Source organism: Microcebus murinus, chromosome 8 (assembly GCF_040939455.1).
Source record: "Microcebus murinus isolate Inina chromosome 8, M.murinus_Inina_mat1.0, whole genome shotgun sequence".
Classification (NCBI taxonomy): Eukaryota; Metazoa; Chordata; class Mammalia; order Primates; family Cheirogaleidae; genus Microcebus; species Microcebus murinus.
Genome location: NC_134111.1, coordinates 59,448,777 through 59,470,897, shown reverse-complemented (window position 1 = coordinate 59,470,897; position 22,121 = coordinate 59,448,777). Strand labels below are relative to the sequence as shown.

At 33.2% G+C, this 22,121-nt stretch overlaps 1 protein-coding gene across 2 annotated transcripts in view; it reads right to left on the bottom strand.

The window, feature by feature from the left end:
• DNAJC10 (DnaJ heat shock protein family (Hsp40) member C10) overlaps positions 1-22,121 on the bottom strand; it is a 53,701-nt gene that overhangs the window by 11,710 nt on the left and 19,870 nt on the right. For both annotated transcript variants that reach the window (XM_012785789.3, XM_076005733.1), the window contains 10 exons: positions 21,724-21,801; positions 19,875-19,918; positions 16,188-16,325; positions 13,550-13,639; positions 12,668-12,781; positions 10,289-10,403; positions 5,898-6,025; positions 5,493-5,609; positions 1,663-1,764; positions 189-344 (listed from right to left, as the gene is read on the bottom strand). In XM_012785789.3, the coding sequence (XP_012641243.1) occupies positions 189-344; positions 1,663-1,764; positions 5,493-5,609; positions 5,898-6,025; positions 10,289-10,403; positions 12,668-12,781; positions 13,550-13,639; positions 16,188-16,325; positions 19,875-19,918; positions 21,724-21,801 (1,082 nt within the window). The remainder of the gene's footprint in view (positions 1-188; positions 345-1,662; positions 1,765-5,492; positions 5,610-5,897; positions 6,026-10,288; positions 10,404-12,667; positions 12,782-13,549; positions 13,640-16,187; positions 16,326-19,874; positions 19,919-21,723; positions 21,802-22,121) is intronic.

The following is a 22,121-nucleotide window of genomic DNA, read 5'->3' as shown; positions in this document are numbered from 1 at the left end:
GTAGACTATTCTATACCACTATGTACCAGACAGAAACATACATCATACCACTTGAATGCAAGTGGTATGATCAGAACTGCTATTAAGTAATAATCTAGTTCTGGGTTCATTCATCTCAGTGTCAAAATAACTGTTAAATAAACATTTGTACTAAATGTTAAGATTTAAAATAAACTATTTTACTTTACCCGGGCCATTCTTTTCCATTCTGGCATTAAGACTTGACAGGGATGACACCATGGAGAATAGAAATCAACCATCCAAACTTCGTTGTGTTTTCTTTGTGTAACTAGTTCGTTGAAAGTGGTGGGTGTAAGGGAGACCACTGAAGGATTCATAAGATCCTAAAGAGAATATAGCTTCTATTATAATATATACACAAAAAAGAGTTGTTTGTATATTCTTGGCAAATTGTTGGTACAGGATGAGGACCTCTTATCCAAAATGCTTGAGACCAGCACTTGTTTTGGATTTTGGAATATTTCCATATGCATATATTTTTACATATACATATTCTGGGGATGGAACCCAAGTGTAAAAGTGAAATTCATTTATGTTTCATATACTCCTATACACACAGCCTGAAGGTAATTTTAGACTAATATTTTTAAAAATAATTTTATGCATGAAACAAAGTTTGTGTTAAGTACTTATGTGTGGAATTTTCTACTCATGGCATCATATTGGCACTCAGTTTCAGATTTTGGATTTTTGGATTAGAGATGCTCAACCTTTAGAAAGTTCCTGTTTTGGAGAAATCAAAAGATGCTTATGGATATTTAAAGGAAATCTAGAGTGAATTATTTTTAAAAAATGAAAATCGTCCCTATTTTTTAAGCTTGAATTTTGCCCATCAATTTTCTAAAATCGAGGTCTATTTTTCCCTTATCTCTATGTATCACTAAAATCACTGTAGGCAGAGAAAAGAGGTTACTTTAAGACTATGAGGCGATAATACAAGAGTTTGAAGAACTGCAAAGATCTACAGAGGCCATACAGTTCTTTTCTAGAACCAAGAATGACTGGTTTGGAAATGACCCTTTAATTACTAATGCAAAGCTTACTATCTCATTTTTCTGACATTCTGACTATAGATACTGCACAACCTCACTGCACAACTCTATAGATCACTTGTTCTAAACATTTTAACAAAGCTTCAGCCTATAACAATCAGGTAATACTAACAAAGAGGTTAGTTTCACTGGCAAAACAATGCAAAAACATTACTTTGGAGGAGGAGGAACAGACGGATAGGAAGAGCAGGATGGTCATTAAACAGACGATAATAACCTATAATTTTTCATCTATTTTAGGAGGCCTCTGTTAAGTATTTTAGTTAATACTGAGAAAAAAGGAGATGCTGCAGATGCAGGGTGCTTCTGTTTTGAGAGAAAACAGGGCAAAGCTTTATGTGAAAATATAATTACATATATTCAATAAATAGTTATATCCATTATGTACAAGGGACTATACTAGGTAACAAACAAAATACAGACCTATTCTCAGAGTTTGTAGACAAGTATACAATAAAATATCAGAAAAAATGAACACTTTCTTATCAGAAAATAGCTTTGGTATGGAAAGAATCCCATAATTAAATGGTTTTATATTCATAGAGTACACATATAAACAGAAGTATTTCTAGACTATAATTTGAAATACCTCTATAAACTCCAAGATCTGTTCAGCAGAGTGATGTCCTTCATACTCATGAATGTTGGACTGGTTGAATACCACTGTTGTTGGATAAGCCTGAATGTTATACTGTTAGGACGGAGAATACAAATTAAACAAAGATTTATTTTACCTACTTGTTTAAAATTTATAACCAGCTTCGCTTTAAGTAATAAGAACAAGATTTTAAAAACCAACTTTTAAATTGCTGTTGTCAGAAAAATTTTCACCTAGCCAAATTTAGCAAAGGAGATAGATTCATGGTGATGAATACTGACAAATATCTGACTTATTTATAGCCACTCCATTAGCCATGAAAACCACAGGCATCAAAACATTGAGAAGTGAGCACAGGTTATTACATACTTGGTTCCTTTTTACTCTCCTGAACTAAGGCAAAGAAGAGGCTGTAAAGAGTAAGCTATATCTCTAGTTTGAATTTTTTAAAAACCATAATAAATATTCTAATTTTTCTAGAAGTACAAGATGTTTGAGGACATAAAATAGCCAAAAATAAATAATGACTGTATGCCTTACTATATTTTAGGTTAAAGAATTATGAATCATGCTAAGAATATGGTCACTTTTTATTATTTATTCAAGATAGCCTATATAGTACAAAATGTTCAATTTCCTCAGAATTTACACGGGAACCAACATAGGAAGCATCTCTCTAAAGGTTTTATTTTTTGAAAAGTTACAAAAAGATCCCTGTATGGATTTGCTGTAGCTGAACTCTGCATCCTTAAAGTTGACAAGCACTACTTAGTAAACTGAAATCTTTGACTAGGATTCAAAAATAACTTTAGGAAAAACAATGAAAACATTTATCAAAGTTTTGAAAAATGTATAAATTCAAATAATTCATTAGATTAACAAAGCAATTATAAATAAAATTTAACAAGTGCTTACCATGTGTCAGCACTATTTTAGCACTTAACATGTAGTTTCTCATTTATTCCTCAAAACAAATTTATTCATAGCTAACATTATAAAACCCACTTTATACTTGAGGAAACTGAGTTAATGAGAGCTAAGTGACTTGGTCAAGGTCAACCAATTGGTGGGTGGTGAATCCTGGCCTCTATTCCAGGTGAACCTGACACCATAGTTTCAAACCCTTTCTCTTATGTATTTAATGAGTTGAGATAAAAACTAAAGGAATTCAAATTAAGATAGTTACCATATTTTATATATTTGGTTGGCATTTCTTTTCAAAGTTACATATAAGACGTTCAAACCCAAAGGCCTTGTTTATTTCCTTTATTTTTTTTAAAACTTACTTTAATGAAATTTCAAACATCGAAAAGAGAATAATCTGCCAAACATCTACATATCCCTCTATATTTAACAAAGATTAACTTTGGGCCATATTGGTAGATTACTGACATTCTTTTCCTTGATCCCAATTCATTCTCTTTTCCATAATAGGGTCAACCATTATCCCGAAATTAGTGTGTATTCAATCCACTGATTTTTTTTTTTTTTTTCTTTCTTTGAAATGGAGTCACCCAGGCTGGAGTACAGTGGCATAATCGCAGCCCACTGTAGCCTCAAACTCCTGGATTCAAGCAATCTTCCTGCATCAGCCTCCTGAGTAGGTGGGACTACAGATACATGCCACCAGGCCTGGCTAATTTTTCTTATTTTTTTGTAGGAACAAACAGGGTTTCCCAATAGCTCTAGCTGGTCTTGCTGGCCTCAAATGATCCTCCTGCTTCAGCCTCCCGAAGTGCTAGGATTATAGGTGTGAGCCTCCCATTGAGTTTTTATATTTTTGCTACATGCATATTTATCCCTAAGCAGTATATTCTAACACTATAGGCAATATATTGTTTTGAGCATTTCAAAACTTTCCATAATTTTTATACTCTGTATGCTATTTTGTAACCCACTTTTTCATTCTGTATTTTTGAGAATTACCCATACTGGTAAAGACATAGCTAATTTTAATAGTCTATTGTATTCCCCCCTGTGACTGGATAATTTATTTATATACTTGTGATTATCAGATTTATACATTTTTATTCATTTGATGGGGGAAGATATCTGACTTTTGTTGTAATTTGCATTTCTTGATAATTAGTGAAGTTAAATATGTTTCACATGTTTACTGGATTTCCTACTGTACCAAACATCTATAACTTTTCTCATTTTTTTCCTATTGAGTTGTTGTTTTTTTTTGTTGTTGTTTGTTTTGAGACAGAGTCTCACTTTGTTGCCCAGGCTAGAGTGAGTGCCGTGGCATCAGCCTAGATCACAGCAACCTTAAACTCCTGGGCTCAACCAATCCTGCTGCCTCAGCCTCTCGAGTAGCTGGGACTACAGATATGCACCACCATGCCCGGCTAATTTTTTCTATATATATTAGTTGGCCAATTAATTTCTTTCTATTTTTTTTTTTTTTTGAGACAGAGTCTCACTTTTGTTGCCCAGGCTAGAGTGAGTGCCATGGCGTCAGCCTAGCTCACAGCAACCTCAAACTCCTGGGCTCAAACGATCCTCCTGCCTCAGCCTCCCAAGTAGCTGGGACTACAGGCATGTGTCACCATGCCCGGCTAGTTTTTTGTATATATATTTTTAGTTGGTCAATTAATTTCTTTCTATTTTTAGTAGAGACGGGGTCTCGCTCAGGATGGTTTCGAACTCCCAACCTCGAGCAATCCGCCCGCCTCGGCCTCCCAGAGTGCTAGGATTACAGGCGTGAGCCACCGCGCCCGGCCTATTTCTTTCTATTTATAGTAGAGATGGGGCCTCGCTCTTGCTCAGGCTAGTTTCGAACTCCTGAGCTCAAGCAATCCGCCTGCCTCAGCCTCCCGGAGTGCTAGGATTATAGGTGTGAGCCACCGCGCCCTGCCTCGTGGCTACTCTTATTTCATCTATTCTGCTCCCACCCCATAGGCTATTTTAAAGCAAATTCCAAATGATACATCATTTCATCCATAAATATTTCAGTATATTTAAAATTTAAGGACTTCCCCTCAATATAACCACGGTATTATTTGCACATCTAAAACTTAACAATAATTCCTTGAAATCATTAGCTATCTGGTCAGTGTTCACATTTTTCCCAATTATCGTTTTTTTTTGGACCTTTTGTATGAACTGCATCCAAAGAAGGCCTAAACGTGGTACTTGACTGATCTTTTAAGTCTCTTTAATCTCTTCTCCTTTGTTCCCTACAATACACTTGTCCAATAAGCTGAGTGTATGCCCTGCACAGTTCTCCACAAGCTGGAATTTGCAGATTGCATACCTATGGTGTCACTTAACACGTTCCTGTCATTGGATTTCCTATACAATAATGGATTTGGAGGCTTGATCTATTTTAGGATTTTTTTTTGCCAAGAATTTATAGGTGGTATATACTTTCATCATAAGGTATATAGTTCCTAGTTCTTCAAACTGAGGAGTGAATATTTACCTGAGAAATATTTTCATGTAAACAAAGATTTCAAAAAGCTTGCTCATTAATTTCCTATTAAATAAACTAAGATGACAAGGATGAAGAAAGCCAAAGAATAAAAATTATAGAAGCATTTTATCAAGTCAACTAAATATTTGCCTGAGTTTGATAAGACCTTATCTACATTCTACCAATAGATTATCTATTCATGTTTTAATCTAATCATAATTTGATATCATTCTGTGGAAATTATTTGTTTAAATCATTTGTTAGTACTCTAAATGGAAGATGGATATTTGGAAAAGTTATTTTATTGTTTTAACTTTAGACTGAAAAAATGTCTCTATTTTTTTTAAATGTCTCTATTTTATAAAAACATTAATTAGAATATATTATTTATGCTTTGACTTACCATGTTACAGAGTCCCTCATGAATTGTACAATCTAGTGTACCAAACTTAAGCTGACCATAAAGAAGATTTGATGCTCTTCGTAATTCTGGTAGTAAAGCTCGACATGGTGGACACCACTAGGAAAGAAAAAATATTCGTAAGCACAAAGCCAAATGAAACAAACTCATAATTTTTGCACCAAACAATAGGCTAAGTAAGTCAAACTATACTGACTGGCAAATCTTACTGGTATATACTTAATCATTGGAGTGGTAATTACATTAACAGTCACTTAGAAGTATGATGCAACAGTGGCCAAAACTTAATGACACAGTTCTGGTTCAAGGTTATCTAGACAGTGTCTTTTTGCTATGATAAGAGAAAATCTGATAATTATTAAAATTTGACAGATAAATACAACTTACAGGGGCAAAAAAATCAACAAGCCATGGTTCTTTGTCATTGGCAGGAAAATTTTGAGGTCCAAGTGTGGTAACATGAGAATTAACACTTTCTTTGGCAAAGGCAAGTATATCATACAGAATCTTCTTTCCTTTGAAATTGAATAAGAAAAAAATTAAAATCCACATTTTGCCATTTGCATTCATAGAAATATTTCAAAATTTTTATATTCAAAATATTAAAGGAAGATGAACTTATAAACAAACTAATTTTTGTAAAGTTTTAGTGTTTGGTATACCATACACAGGTTTGCTCTGCCAGGAATATCCATTCCTTGCATGTTCTTCTGTTTCTTGGATTAGTTAAAATGTCAAGATCTCTTTGAAATGTTGCTTCATCCTCAGAGGTAAAATAATCACTTTTTTATAGTGTACTTTGAATTCTTTATGCTTACCCTCAGCTATTACTATAGGCCTAATTCCTGAATTTTTTTCTTCAACCTAGACCTCTTATGAATTTAAAACCCACATTATCAATTGCCCAAGGGAAAACCATAGTTGGATATCACATAAACATTTCAAACACAATATAGTCACATGCCACAAAATGACATTTTGGTCAATGATGGACTGATATACAAAGGTGGCCCCATAATATAATGTAGCTGAAAAATTCCTATTGCCTAATGTGATAGAATACTGCATTACTTTTTCTATGTTTAGGTATGTTTAGATGCACAAATCCTTATCACTGTTACAGTTGTAGACAGTATTCACTAAACCACAGTAACATGCTGTACAGGTTTGTAGCCTAGGAGCAACAGGCTATACCATATAGCTATGGTATATGGTAGTCACCTTTCAAAAAATGTGTAGTAGGCTACACATCTAGGTTTGTATAAGTACACTCTGGTGCTTTTATGATGATAAAATCACCTAATGCATTTCTCAGAATGTATCCGTGTCATTAAATAAGGCATGCCTATTTATCCAAATGAAAGCTCAGGTATTTTCCTCCAAACTTGCTCCTTTGCTCACCTTCCCTATCTTGGTATGAGCATAATCATCCACTAAGTGCCTAAATATATTTCCTAGAGTGAACCTTGCTTGCTTTCTCTGCCCTCATACCATAATTCTATATATTCTATTGCTTACTATCTCCAACCTCATTACTACTGCTTCTTTCTCCAGCCTTCCTTTACTAATCCATTTTCTACATTGCTACCCTAGTGAACTTACATGGAATGGTACAATTTTTCAAGTGCCAATTCACCAAGTCAGAAACATGGGTATCATCCTTGATTCTTCCCTCTCTTGTCTCCCCCCCCCCCACCAGCTCAACAACCACCAAGTTGTATTGATTTTGTACTTGTGGTCTTTAAAAAATCTGTCTAGTTCTCATCTAGATCACCATCATATCATTAAGGCAGCCATCTCCTCTTAATAAATGACTGTATGAGGCTTTTGCCTGTTCCCCCTTCCTCCATTCTTGCTTCCATCCAGTCACCTTTCAAAAAATGTAAAACTAGGTAAATCATACCTCTGCTTACAGCCCTGAATGTCTCTGCTTTGCCCTCAGGATAAAATCCAAATTCCTTTAACTGGCAGACTTGACACATATTTTGGACCCCTCCTGCCCTCTCCAGCTTCAAGTGTCATTCCTTTCCCAACACTCAACATTCTAGCTATCCTGAAAGTCTTGCCTGTCTAAGATCAATAAAGTACTCTCTCTCTTATGTCAGAGTCTAAGAAAACATCTGCTGATTTTGGTGCTTGGAATGTGTTTACCACCTCTTCACTGGTGTAATCTTTACTTATACTTCAGATCTCAGCATAGAGACTGCTCTCTTTAACCCCAGAAGATTGTTCCTCCTAAGTTTCTTCCTAAATGCAACACATTCTCATCCCTTACGGTAGCCAATTTCCAAGACAGCTCCCAAAGACCCCTGCCCCATGAACTTCTAACATTGTGTGGTAACCAGGGTTGGTGTATACGACCTATAGAGTATGGGGAAATGATAGTTTGTCTTGTCTGAGATCAGGTCATAAAAGACATGTTGCTTCTGTCTTGGTCTCTCTCTTTCTCAGATTACTTGTTCTGGGAAAAGCCAGCCACCATTTTATGAACAACCCTATAGAGAGGTCCACGTGGTGAGGAACTGAGGCCTCTGCCAGCAACCAGTGAAGAATGTAGGCCTCCTGTCATATAAGGCCTCCTGACTATTTCATGAGTCAGCCTGGAACCAGATCCTATAGCTGCAGTCTAGCCTTCAGATGACTACAGTCACCACCTACTTTGATTGCAACCTCATGAGAACCCGAGTCCAGAACCACCCAGCTAAGCTGTTTTCAGATTCTTGATTACTAAAAATTGTGAATTAATATTTGTTGTTTTAAGCCACCAAGTATTGGGGTAATTTAGTACTCAGTAATATTCCTCACTTCAAACATTTTTTTTTTTTAATTTGACCATTTACTTGTCTGTTTTCCCTACTAGGCCTTAATACTCTTTGAGGTAAAGATTAAGTATAATTCAGTTTTTCCTATTCCACAGTACTGTACCTGGTATATACAGATCCTCAATATCAACTTAAATCCAAAGAAAAAATGTAAGATATTATGAAGTAGTAAGAGCACATACAAGGAAGTGCTTGGGGATTCACAGTATATTTCACAGGGGAGAAACTGCTTTAAGTTTTGAAGGGTGATTTGGAGTTTGCTAAATGTTTGAGGAGCAGGAAGGAATGATTATAATGTGGGAGAAAAAAATCATCTGTGAAGGCACAGAAGAGTGACAGAATATGGCATTTTCAAGGAACCAAAAGTAGATGGAACTAAGATGATTTGGGGGCAGAGGTGGGAGACAAGGCTGGAAAACTTGGCAGAGGCGGACTGTAAATGTAGGCCATTCATTTAACAAACATTTACTGAGATATTACTATGTGCCAGGCACCATTCTATTAACAGGTGCTAGAGACAAAGCGTTGAACAAAACAATCATAGCTACTTTGCTAAGGAATCTGAAATTTATTCTATAAGAAATCAGGAAATTCAAGACAGAAAAGTTGACATGAGAATGGGCAATAACTCTGAAAACAAAATAAGCAATCAATTGTATATAAGAAAGGCTAGGAGAAAAGCAATCCTCTAGCAGGACGGTATTACAATACATGAAGGAGATCATGGTTCTGAAACAAGGCAGCAAACATAGGGCAGTGGGGGAATCTAAGAATATACCAAGAGGTAAAAAACTTGATCATTTCTAGCATTTTTAGGACATGGCATAGTTTAGTTGTCATAAACCTAAGTTTTGGAATCAGACACATTTGGGTTCAAAATCTATCTTGACCAGTTTTCTAGTTGATGGTCACAGGGCAGGCAAGTTACTGAACATTTTTGAGTCTTGATTTTTCTCCTTCACTGGGTTGTTGTGAAGATAAAAATGGATCATGTATGCAAGGCTCTTAGCAAAATGTCTGACTTGTATAAAGTTATTGAATAAATAGTAGTTAGGGTTATCTTGCTAAGCTTTTACTCACACAGTTCCTCTAGCTTAGAAGCTTCACTTCCTTTGCCCTTACACTTGCTGTAGGAAATTGAGCATTTTATCCTCAATTCAAATGTTACCTCCTGACCTCTATATCATGCAGACGGTTTTTTATTTGATCTTGTTGTAATTTATACATAATGGGAACTGAAATATTTTTCACATTTTCTTATGTATCTCCCTCCTCCTGTCCCTAAATAAACTGTATTTTAAACTTCTTGAGAGTTTATGTTTTACAACTTTGTATCCCTAAGACCTAAAGCAGTGTTTGTCACCTAACAGGCATTTCACCAGTATCTGTTTTTCACTTAACTATATTATAGTTGGTAGTCTATGTGTCTCTTTTGTTACATTTGACCTCTTTTAGGACAGGGACTCTGATACATCCCAAACTCTTGGGATTGGAACTGTATTTACATGAATGCAGAGATAAAGTCTCAAGCAAGCTGAAATGGAGAAATGTAATTAAAATGTAAGAGAGAACAAGACAGTTAATGGAGAAGTCTGAAAGTTCAGTGGCAGAAAACCCCAAAAGAATATCTGGAAATTGCCTATAATGGCTGAGATGCTACATGTGACACACTGTAATGTTAACTACAGGTGTTGCTTACTTTTGTCAATAAGAAGGACAAACTCCTCACTAGCCTGACCTATCATCAGAAACACTGATCAAAATATTGAAAATATTATAAAAAGAGAAAAGAGAATAAAATGACTATGTGTAATTCAAAATATCACTCATATTTACTAAGAGCAAAGTTATTTACAATAAGCATGGCCATACAAAACAAGGTTAAAAAAAAAAACCACAATTAGAAAATTTCTATTTAAAAAAGAAGATAACTTTTATCATTTTTTCCATACTTACCATGATGAATTTCATATTCTTTGGTTCCCTGTCCTTTAAATACTGCTAGACTTGGCTGAAAAACATAGAGATTACTACAGATGTCTGGTGCAGAGGAACAGTCAAACCTGCCAACCTAAAGTAGAAAGAGAAAGTTTAATAAAAACACACAATCTTACGTGTTCAATTTTTAAATATTCATAATGGCAATCTAAAAATGATACTGCTCTAATGAGTTTTTTAAAAAAATAATGGGCTATAAAAATAAGAGACAGAAATAATTCATTTACATTTAATGCTAAAACTTTAAAAAAAAAAAATGCTTCCCAGAGAGTTCAAAAACCTGACAGAAAATTCCTAAGAAAATATGCAGTTATTTAAGAAACCTACCTTTCTAAAAATATAGGGAATGTTTATATAATCTTGGGATAGAAGACAGCTTTCTAAGACATCAGAAGCAGAAATAATGAAGAAAAAAATCTGATGTTCTTATACAGTGTGAAAGAGAACAGCATGTGGTAAACAAAGAAAAAAAATTTGCAGTATTTAAGGCAGAGGATTCATTAGGAAACAAGATGGACAAATACTCTATCAGAAAAAAGAAAATGGGCTGGGGATATAAAGAAAGAATAAACCAGAAAACAATTATGACTTATTAATACATGAAAATATTTCCCCAACCACTAGAAAGCAAATAAATGAAAGCATGTTTTGTTAACACATTACTTTTGACCTATCAAAATAGTCAAGATAATAAAGAATGATAATAGCATGGTTGACATAAGTGTGAAGAAACGGTCATTCACATGTTGTCAATGAGATGATAAATTGATATAAACTTTCTGGAGGACTTTGGTAAGGAGAATAAAAACATTTAAAAATATATAATCTTAAATCAAAAATTCCTCATACTAAGGAAATAACTGGATAGGTCCTACATCATTTGATATAAAAAATAATGGAAATGACCTACAAGTCAGTAAGAGGATTTGTTAAACATTTATGGTGTAACCATATAGTACAATACTACTTAGCCTTTAAGGAATGATGAGGTTATATATAGACAATATAGATTTCATATATATATATATATATATATATATATATATATATATATATATAAATATATTATTACAGGCCTGTCAAGAAGTTTGATATTGTTGGAAAAAAAGTTTAAAAACCGTTTGGGAGGCTGTGGGAGGATTGCTTGAGGCCAGGAGTTCGAGACCAGCCTGAGCAAAAGCAAGGCTATCTGCTATCTCTACAAAAAAATAGAAAAATTAACCAGGAGTGGTGGCACATGCTTAGAGTCTCAGCTACTTGGGAGGCTGAGGCAGGAGAATTGCTTGAGTCTAGGAGTTCAAAGTTGCCATCCTGACACCACTGCACTCTAGCCTGAGTGACAGAGCAAGATCTTGCTCACAAAAAAAAAAAGACCAAAAAAGCCAAAGATCAAACAAACCAAAAATTTTTTAAAAAGTATATATTAATAGTAAATCCATTTTGATTAAAAAGTATACATATAAATTTATGTGTATCTCTATTACAATGGCCATTACCACATGCATATACGTATGTACACACATACATATACCATTTACTCATAAACACATACAAGCATTCTTAAAATGTTTAAAAGGTTATTCAGTAAATCTTAGCAGGGTTATCAACAATACTGAAAATATAGGTGATTTTTTAGATAATTATTTAAATTTTTGTACTTATTTATTATTATTATTTTTTTTTTGAGACAGTCTTGCTTTGTTGTCCAGGCTAGAGTGAGTGCCGTGGCGTCAGCCTAGCTCACAGCAACCTCAAACTCCTGGGCTCAAGCGATCCTACTGCCTCAGCCTCCCGAGTAGCTGGGACTACAGGCATGTGCCACCATGCCCGGCTAATTTTTTTTTATACATATATCAGTTGGCCAATTATTTTTCTTTCTATTTATAGTAGAGACGGGGTCTTGCTCTTGCTCAGGCTGGTTTTGAACTCCTGACCTTGAGCAATCTGCCCGCCTCGGCCTCCCAGAGAGCTAGGATTACAGGCGTGAGCCACCGCGCCCGGCCAAAATTTTTGTACTTATTTATAATGAAAAAAATTACTTATATGAAGAAATGAAAATTTTAAAAAGGAAAAGATAATATTCTATAGTATGCATTCCAGAAAAATTTATGATATAGATTTATCAAAAGAAATGAAAATGAACCACTTTCAGATTTCGTATCAATTTCTAATAGAAGAAAGAAAAAAGAAAACATAAACCAAGACCAAAAACACTTATGGGCTTCTTAACCCAGAATTTCAAACAAACATTTTTATGTTGTTTAAAATTTCATTACATATATTAAATTAACAAGAAAGTACACTAGCAGAAGCCTAGGCAGAGTAGATTTCTCTTACTTGAATATGATCATTTTTAAGTAGATTTCTCAGTTTTTTCAACTCAGCATCATTTGAATTTTCATTTTTTCCAAACTGAAAAAATAATAGCCACCGATGATGGGCCAAACGATCCTTAAACATGATAAAGAAAAAGAAATGTCACTGACAGGAAATTCTAAGGATTCTAATCTTTATTTCTTTGACTTGAAGTCATTTTAGCTATCCTACCCATTATTTCAAAATATTATGTAAAATTTAGACCTCTTCATTCTCTTACTTTGGACTTTACATAGAATAATGCTATGCAAATCAATTATATAGTATCACAGGAGCATAAGACGCTAAATTATAAAATCTTAAAGTAGATGACTATGCAAAAAAATATGGTTTTAACAACACATAGCTAAAAAGTTAGGAGGTGGCAAAGTCAGCTTTTTTAGGTTTAACAAAAGATTTGGTACGGATACAGACTTAGAAAGCTTTGTGGTCAATGAGTAGAACAGAATAATGATTCTACCATAAACTGAGTATTTCTAAGCATTCTATTCACAAACTGCTTTTTAATTCACAGTGAACAATATAAATGGTTATGTAAAGCAAGAACAGTTCCAAATCAAATCCAAAGTTGCTTTGTGATTAAAATCTTGCCTTTTCTGATGTTCCTTTTGAAGCCCACATTCAGGACTGGGTAGGTTTTCCAAAACTATAGATCCACTCTAAATTATCAACACCAGAACTCCAATTAGAATTTAACCTATAACTGAATAATATACAATCCCTTGAAACTGCTACTTTTAATTCTCTCTAGAGATGAATAAAACAAATGCTGATTTTAAAATGTTAAGACTTGAAATATTACCAACGCTTATTACTATTTGTTATTATTAATAAAAACATTACCTCTAGCATGTTCGCAGAAAGTAGTTCAAAATCTGGAAGATTTTGTATTATTTCCAAATATATTTCTTTAGCATCCAATGAATTAAGAAACTAGAATAAGAAAATCATATTGTAATCTTTTTGAATAAACATTCATTTATATTTGGCATCTGTTTTTATTCAGTTTCCAAACCAGTACTTTTAAGAAAATAATACAGAAGTTAAACAGTTTTTCAAATGATTCCAAATGCTGTCTTTTTTCCAAAAAACAAAAAGTATACCATATCTCGGCAATTAATAATATTATGTAACTGGCTATTTCTTAAAAATAGTGATGTATAATAAATTCCATTATTAGGTGTTTCATTAACTGGAATTTCCTATTAATGGAAATCCTTACAATAACCTGGAGTGACCACTAAATCATCAGGAAAAAACTAACATTATGTTCAGTTTAATTTTAATGCTAATTTGTTTTACAGAATACCAATGTTCTTTACCCATTCATTTAAAGATTTTTATAACACTAGAATATCTGATGATCTGAGACACTTCATACCCCAACCAATAATTAGAGTAATCAAGATAAGAACTAATAGCTGGAAAATTGGAATGAATACCATTGCTCATTTTAGAGGTTTTCAGAACATCCAAAAACTAAAATAATTAGTTGTTAGAGTAAAAAAAAACTGACAAAAATCTTATCTTAAACATACTTTAGATCCAGTTATTTAAAACACAACTAAAAGAGACCCATTCAAAAATCTCCTTAACCCTGTGTTTTATCTTCTGCATATTTTTTTCACAGACTCTGCCTGCTGGTCTAATTCTCAATGAAGCAGCTGTTTATTACAAAGAACGCAACAATGGTTACATCAAGAAAATGCATCTGACCTTGCAATTTTTTATCATAAAGCCCAGAGATTGTAATACTGAAGGCAAGAGGCTATTTTTTTAAATTTTTTTATTATATTATGTGGGTACAAATATTGTTAGGGTTACATATCTTGCCCCTGGCAAGAGGCTATTTTAAGTGATGGCCAAGGTGTAGGCAATCCTTGGGAACTGTTGGCACAGTGTAAACTAATACAGCTTTTCTGGAAGGCAATATGGCAATAAGGATTAAATTTAAAATTGCCACGGTTACTCCATTCTAAACAGATAACTGAAAAAGTACACAAAGATAAACATACAAGATTGCTCATTACAACATTGTTTTTAATCATGAAAAAGCAGAAATAAATATCAAGAAAGAACAGATTAAATTAAGTATGTCACATTTAGTAGTGGATTACTCAGGGACTGTTAATTATTAAAAGGATAATATATACATATATAATATTTATAAAATAAGTATATAAAATGTATTTTTAATATATGTTAATATAGTCATTGCCAAAAATTTTCTTGATATACTGAGTGAAAAAACTGTAAGATAGAATCCTATGTAGTCCTATTTATGAAAAATTACATATCCATATCCATCCATCTATTTTATATATAAAGAAACATTTTAAAGATAGAGCCATGGATTTTCCTGAAGAACTGGTTATAAGGTATGAGAAAAAGAAGAATCAAGAATGACTCCAGAGCATTTGGCTTGAATAAATAAAGGACAGAGTTTTCATCAATTGAGATGGGGAAAACTGGGTGAAGCAGATTCATGTGGGAATATTAGGAATATAGTTATAGGCATTTAAATTTGAGATATTGACTAACATCCCAGGGGAGATATTTACTAGGCAGTGGTACATATATGTGTGTGTGTGTGTGTATATATATGAAGTGGAGGACAGAGGTTTGAGCCACATATATAAACTAGAGAATTGTCAGAACAAAGTCAAAATTGCACCTATTTGTAAGCAGACATCTGGAAGAGTATTTACCAAGATTTGACAGTGGCTGTCTATTGTTTTGAAGCAATTTTGCATCTTTCTTTATATAATTCTATACCATATATGAATTTCTGAAATGAGTATGTGTTATCTTTATCAACATCCAAAAAAGCAGAATTTAAATACAGAAAAGAAAACCAAACGAGGTTTGTTGTTATGGAGTCCTTCATTTTCTTTTGGGATTCCCTAGGAACCTATCTAATATCCCAATATGTATTCTCAACTCCTTGACAACTAGTTTAAGCCTAAGTTTCCTTATTCATAAACTTAGGGAATAAACATGAGTTATTAAATCTCCAAACTAAATTTACATCAGCATTCTACAAGGTGCTTTAAAAAAATAGGTACTGGGGCCCCAACCCAACCTACCACTTATCCATATTTTAACATTAGAAAATATACAATTAAATAGAAAACAATGAAAACTCATGGTATGGTATAAATGTTCTTTCATTATCCTAAGAATGTATTCCATACCTTTGGGGTGTAATGGTTTTCAATGTAATACAATTTTAAATGTAATGTAAAAGTATAGGTTTTAAATGTAATATAAATGCCGGTTCAAAAATAATTCTTATTACAGACTTTACAAACTGATGTATGTATTACACAGAATCCCAGAAACTAAATATGTGTTCTAAATAAAATGTTCCAGAATCAGAAAATATGAACTAATTTCCTTGCTCCATGCTTAAAATAATGTACTACTTTTGAATGTATATGTAACATTTTATGTAAAGAAATTACATTAAAGTGATTCATACCAAAATACTGCTTTTCTCTTTGTTATTTAAAGTGGCTCCAGGAGGAAAATAAGCAGTGGCACTTGTTGTAATATCCAAACTTTTACAAAGGTTGTCTTGGGTAGCACAATCCATCCATCCTACATTAACAAGACCATCCTAAAATGGAAAGAAAAAAAAAATAGGCCATGCTGTATATGGGAAAAAAAGTTAAAAGAATTTATCCTCTCCTTAGCTAAAAATGCAATTTTTCTATTTTAAAATTAAAACCTTTTGTTAATAGCACTCAGTAGCACTCATTATCTTGAGATAAGAGTTAAGTTTTTCCCTGATATTAAAGACCTATTTTTTATAATTCTTTTTACAAATTACAAAATACTACATTTATAATTTTTTATAGAAAGCAAGTTGTTCAATAGTCTCTTTCAGGCTAAAAAAAATCAAACTCACTATTGTTTAAGACTTTCCATTATGACTACCCTTTCAAAAATTATTACATAGTTTATCAGACATTCTTGATGTGTTAGTCTACATGTGCATTTAAATTAGTACCTTCCCAGTTTTCAGCTGTTATGGCTCCTTTAATGAATTCCAAAATCCTATCATGAAAAGTGTATTTTTCAGAACATCAAGTTACTGAAAAATTTTTTTGGACTGGACAAGTTAGTAAATAAATAGAGGTCTAACATACTTTCAACTGGGATCCCAGAAAGATGAGAGAGAGAAAGAGAGAGAAAATGGGACAGAAACAGTAATTGAAATAACAGCTGAGAAGTTTCCACAACCAATAAAAGATATTAACCTATAGATTCAAGAAGTCCAATAAATCTCAAGCAGAATAAACAAGAAATTCACACTTACACATAATGAAACTTGAAAAAATCAAAGACAGTTAAAAGCAGATAGAATAGATCTTGATCTAGGTGGTATTAATGGGAGCATGCATATATACAAATTAAGCTGTCCACTTAAGATGTATTACTTTATCCCATGTAAGATATAACAAAAAAAAAAAAGGAAAAGAAAAACATATAGGATTGAAATATATGACAGCAACGTTGAAGAGGCAGTAAAAGAATTTGTGTTATAAGGACTCTTGCCTTGTCTAGAAAATGAATGTCAGGGATTGATATGGTAATCTCTAGGGTATCCACCAAAAAAACAGTAAAAGTATATGGGTAAAGAGCTAGCAGACAGGGGAAATGGAACTTAAAAACAAAACAAAACAAAACACTTGATTAATCCAAAGGAAGGGAAAAACAGAAAAAAAGGATCACAAAATAGGCGGGACAAACAGAAAACTAATGAGGTGATGAGTAAAAAGCAAAATATATTAAGAATAATATTAAGTGTAAATGGATTAAGACCAAAAATAACAAGCAGGTAAAACACAAAACCTAAGTATATGCTGACTGTAGGACAATACACTTTAAGAATAAGGTTGACAGGAATGAATGGAAAAGATATACCATACCAACATTAACTAAAAGAAAACTGGTTTAGCTATACTAATATCAGTTGAGATAGACTTGAAGGAGGAACTACAGGAGATAAAGGTTATTTCATCAGGTTAGTGATTCAAATCACTAAGAAGATACAACAATTTTAAATTAGTATCCATCTAATAACAAAGGCTCAAAATATTGACAGAACTGAAGGAAAAAAACAGAAATATCCACAACAGTGGAAGACATTAAAATATTTCTCTCAGTTATTGACAGAACAGGCAGACAGACCATAAAATTATAAAGATCTAGAAGATTTGATTAACATAATTAACAAATTAGACCCAACTGATTTGACATTAATAGTAGATGTACCTGTGAACTACAGAATTCACTTTTTCAAGTGCACATGAAATATTTATAAAAATTTACTCTATGTTGGGTCCTGAGGCAAGGCTCAACAACTTTCAAAAAATGGAAACTGTGTTCACTACCTATGGTAAAATTAAGCTAGCCATAATAAAAAAATCCCATCTATGTTTGGAAACTAAATACAATTCTAAACAATCTGTGATTCAAAGGAAAAATAAAAATGGAAGGTCAAAAAATATTTTGAACTGATGATAATGAAAATACTATATATCAAAATATAGAATGTAGCTAAAGCTGTATTCACTAATTTACAGTCTAAATTCATATATTAGAAAGGAAAGGGTAGAGATCAATGACCTAATCATCCATCTCAACAATTTAGAAAAAGAACAGCAAATTAAACCCTAAAAATTAGAAGGAAAGAAATAAAATACATAAATCAATGAAATAGAAAACAAAAGTACAATAGGAAAAAAATCAAGAAAGCTAAATGTTGGGACTTTGAAAAGACTTGTAAAGCGGGCGCTGTGGCTCACGCCTGTAATCCTAGCTCTTGGGAGGCCGAGGCGGGTGGATTGCTCAAGGTCAGGAGTTCAAAACCAGCCTGAGCAAGATCGAGACCCCGTCTCTACTATAAATAGAAAGAAATTAATTGGCCAACTGATATATATATAAAAAAAATTAGCCGGGCATAGTGCCTGTAGTCCCAGCTACTCGGGAGGCTGAGGCAGAAGGATCACTGCAGCCCAGGAGTTTGAGGTTGCTGTGAGCTAGGCTGACGCCACGGCACTCACTCTAGCCTGGACAACAAAGCAAGATTCTGTCTCAAAAAAAAAAAAAAACAAAAAAAACGACTTGTAAAGCTTGATAAACCTCTCTTGAGACTGATCAAGAAAAAAACAGACACAGTACACACACCAAAAAAAAAAAGTATTACCAGAGAGTAAAAAAGAACATCACTGCAGATTCTACAGATATTAAAAAAATAGGATATTATGTACAACTTTATACATTTAGAAATTTAGTTGAAAGGACAAAATCTTAGAAAAACAGAATTTACCAAACAGAGGAAGTAGAAAAGCTCGGACTTCACCCTCAAATATTCTGATTTTAATTAATCTGGGGGAGACCTGGTTTGGGTTTTTAAAATCATTTTAAAAGCTCCTCAGTTGAGTCTACTGTGTAGTCCTGAATGAACAAAAGTGTACTAAATGATTTTAACATCGAATAAAGCAAAACTCATGTAAAAAAATTCATAATGCACAAAGCCACCAAAAAGAAATAATGATCACGAACATATTGTCACCAATAATATATCATCAAAATATAAAGAATAACTGACAGAAAGAAAGAAATAACCCAAAATTTGTAGGTAGGTAGTTTTAGTATGCCCCCTTCTATAGATCGAGTAATCCAAAAATAAATGAACCAGATTTGAATAACATGATTAATAAATTTAATCTGATATAAAAATTACACCTAACCTACATAGAAGATATATTATTTTCAAGCTTACACAGAATTCACAATTTTCACAACTGACAAACTGCCACATCACAAAGGGAGCTTCAATAGTGTTAAAAAAGCAATATCGTACAGACCATATTCCCCAACCATAACATGATGAGAGCAAGTATTAAGAGCAAGTATTATAGAATACTTACAAGTGAATGACAGTGAAAGCACCACATATTAAAATTTACTGAACACAGCTAATTATTAATATTTAGAAAGAAACTTACACCTATAAATACATTTATCATAAAATAAAAAAAGATTATAAATAAGTGAGTTAAATGCTCAAGAAACTACGAAAGAAAATATTTGGAATACATTTCTAAATGTGTTTCTTTACGTGATGATGTAGTTTTACAAAATGATTGATGCTTACCAACATGCCACTGAGCCTGAGTCGTGTCTGTGAAGTCAAACAATCTGGGGAGAAAAAAACCTTTATGAGGCAGTTCTAGTTTTATTAAGCCTAATGAAAATACTTTCATTTCTTTCTCCCAAATTACCATATTCATTCTAAGGCAATTAATTGGGCTCTGCTGATAAATATTGAAAACTTTCTATACACACACAACACACACACACTCTCTCTCTTTCGCACACATATTCTTTCATTCTCTCCTCTTAATTTCTCAGGATTTCTAGCTACAGAGAAAAACAGTCATTTTCTCTCAAGCATCTTTTTTTTTTTTTTTTTTTTTTTTGGCCTGCGAGCTGTAGTTTGATCTCTCAAGCATCTTTTTAGGATCCTACTCTCAAATCTCTCCTCCTATAAACAATCCCCTTTATGCAAGAGATATCATAAGTTGGGGAAAGTAAAATGTAACAGACCTATTTGATAAAAGGTATGTGAAAGATCCTAAAAATATAATAAAATCTTAAAATATCTTTACTATTTTTATGAAAGTTCCCCAAATATGAACTCTAGAATACAATAAGATTTAGAAGAAAGGGAGCTACAGTATCACAGAACCTATAAAAATGGGTAAAAGCAATTTACCTGACGTGAAAAATAAAATGATGTCAAAAAGTTTAAAAAGTCATATGTGGATGATCAGAAATCTGAGTATTAATCTCAAATGAGACAAAACCCCTTGGTGATAGACTAAGTTTAAGGCTGACTTTTGCAGCAAGGCAACATTAGTATCTTCCCAACATAGGCCTTACAGGATGGGGTGACTGGTTGATTTTAGTTTGAAGCAGTATCATCTTAACATAGCAGCATAAATGCTGAAAGATGAAGTGTGGTGAAAAGATCCACATTGGGATTAAACATATAAAAATATATTAATAAATCAGAACATTTCATTATACTGGGACCAATTTTAAACCAATCTTAGTTTCTGAATACAGTTTACAGTTTGTGGTTTGTTATGTAAGGTACTGAATTTTTTACTAAATTTACTGAAGAAAAGGTTCCTAGATAACAGCAAGCTGTCACCTTCAAATACATAATTTTATGAGGCAAATGTATAAAGTTTTGATAAATATAAGTGTGAGGCAAAGTCCATATTTCCAAGAAATTGTTATTTTAGGTAGGTAAAATTTTAGGAGGGGTGATAGCTGCAAAGAACTAATTATTTTTGCAAAATGCCAAATACATTTGTGGCTATCTGAAAGTACAATTTATCAAGAGTATATATAAACAGAAAAACTCATCCACTAAACATAAAAGCATAAAGGATACATTAAAAAATTAATAATTTGAGGCCGGGCGCTGTGGCTCACGCCTGTAATCCTAGCTCTTGGGAGGCCGAGGCGGGCGGATTGCTCAAGGTCAGGAGTTCAAAACCAGCCTGAGCAAGAGCGAGACCCCGTCTCTACTATAAATAGAAAGAAATTAATTGGCCAACTGATATATATATAAAAAATTAGCCGGGCATGGTGGCGCATGCCTGTAGTCCCAGCTACCCGGGAGGCTGAGGCAGAAGGATCACTCGAGCCCAGGAGTTTGAGGTTGCTGTGAGCTAGGACGCCACGGCACTCACTCTAGCCTGGGCAACAAAGCGAGACTCTGTCTCAAAAAAAAAAAAAAAAAATTAATTAATAATTTGATAGTCTCATATATAAAATAATGAAAAAGATAAATATTCATTAAGTAAAAAAATAGTAATCTTGGATATAAATTGTTTCAAGTACTTAATCATCAATTATAATAGCATACATAAAACTGTCACCTAAAATTTAAATGTCATGGTCTCTTCATCATAACAAAATATTAAAATTACCTCCTCCTTTGGAACAAAAAGTGATCAGCCAGCCAATACCAGCAGCAAAAGCAGTTTGTATGGCATTAACAAAATTTCCTTAAAAGAAAATAAAGCAGATTTTTGCTCACTTATTCCATGATAATGGAAACAGCCTTCTAAATGATTTTCTCTTTCTAATGTTATCCTCTTCCAATTCACTCTAAGTATTACCAGTTATCTTTCTAAAAATTCTCTTGAGTATGTTAAATTCCTTCAACAATGCTTCATTTTTTTCATCACATAAAACCTAAATTCATTATTTCATTAAGAAAAAACTCAAATTGGCAAGTAAGGTCCCTTGTGATCTGAGCTTTGTTTACCCATTCAGCCAGCTATATTTTTCTCCTTACCACTTGATCCAATTATTCATCTTTTTG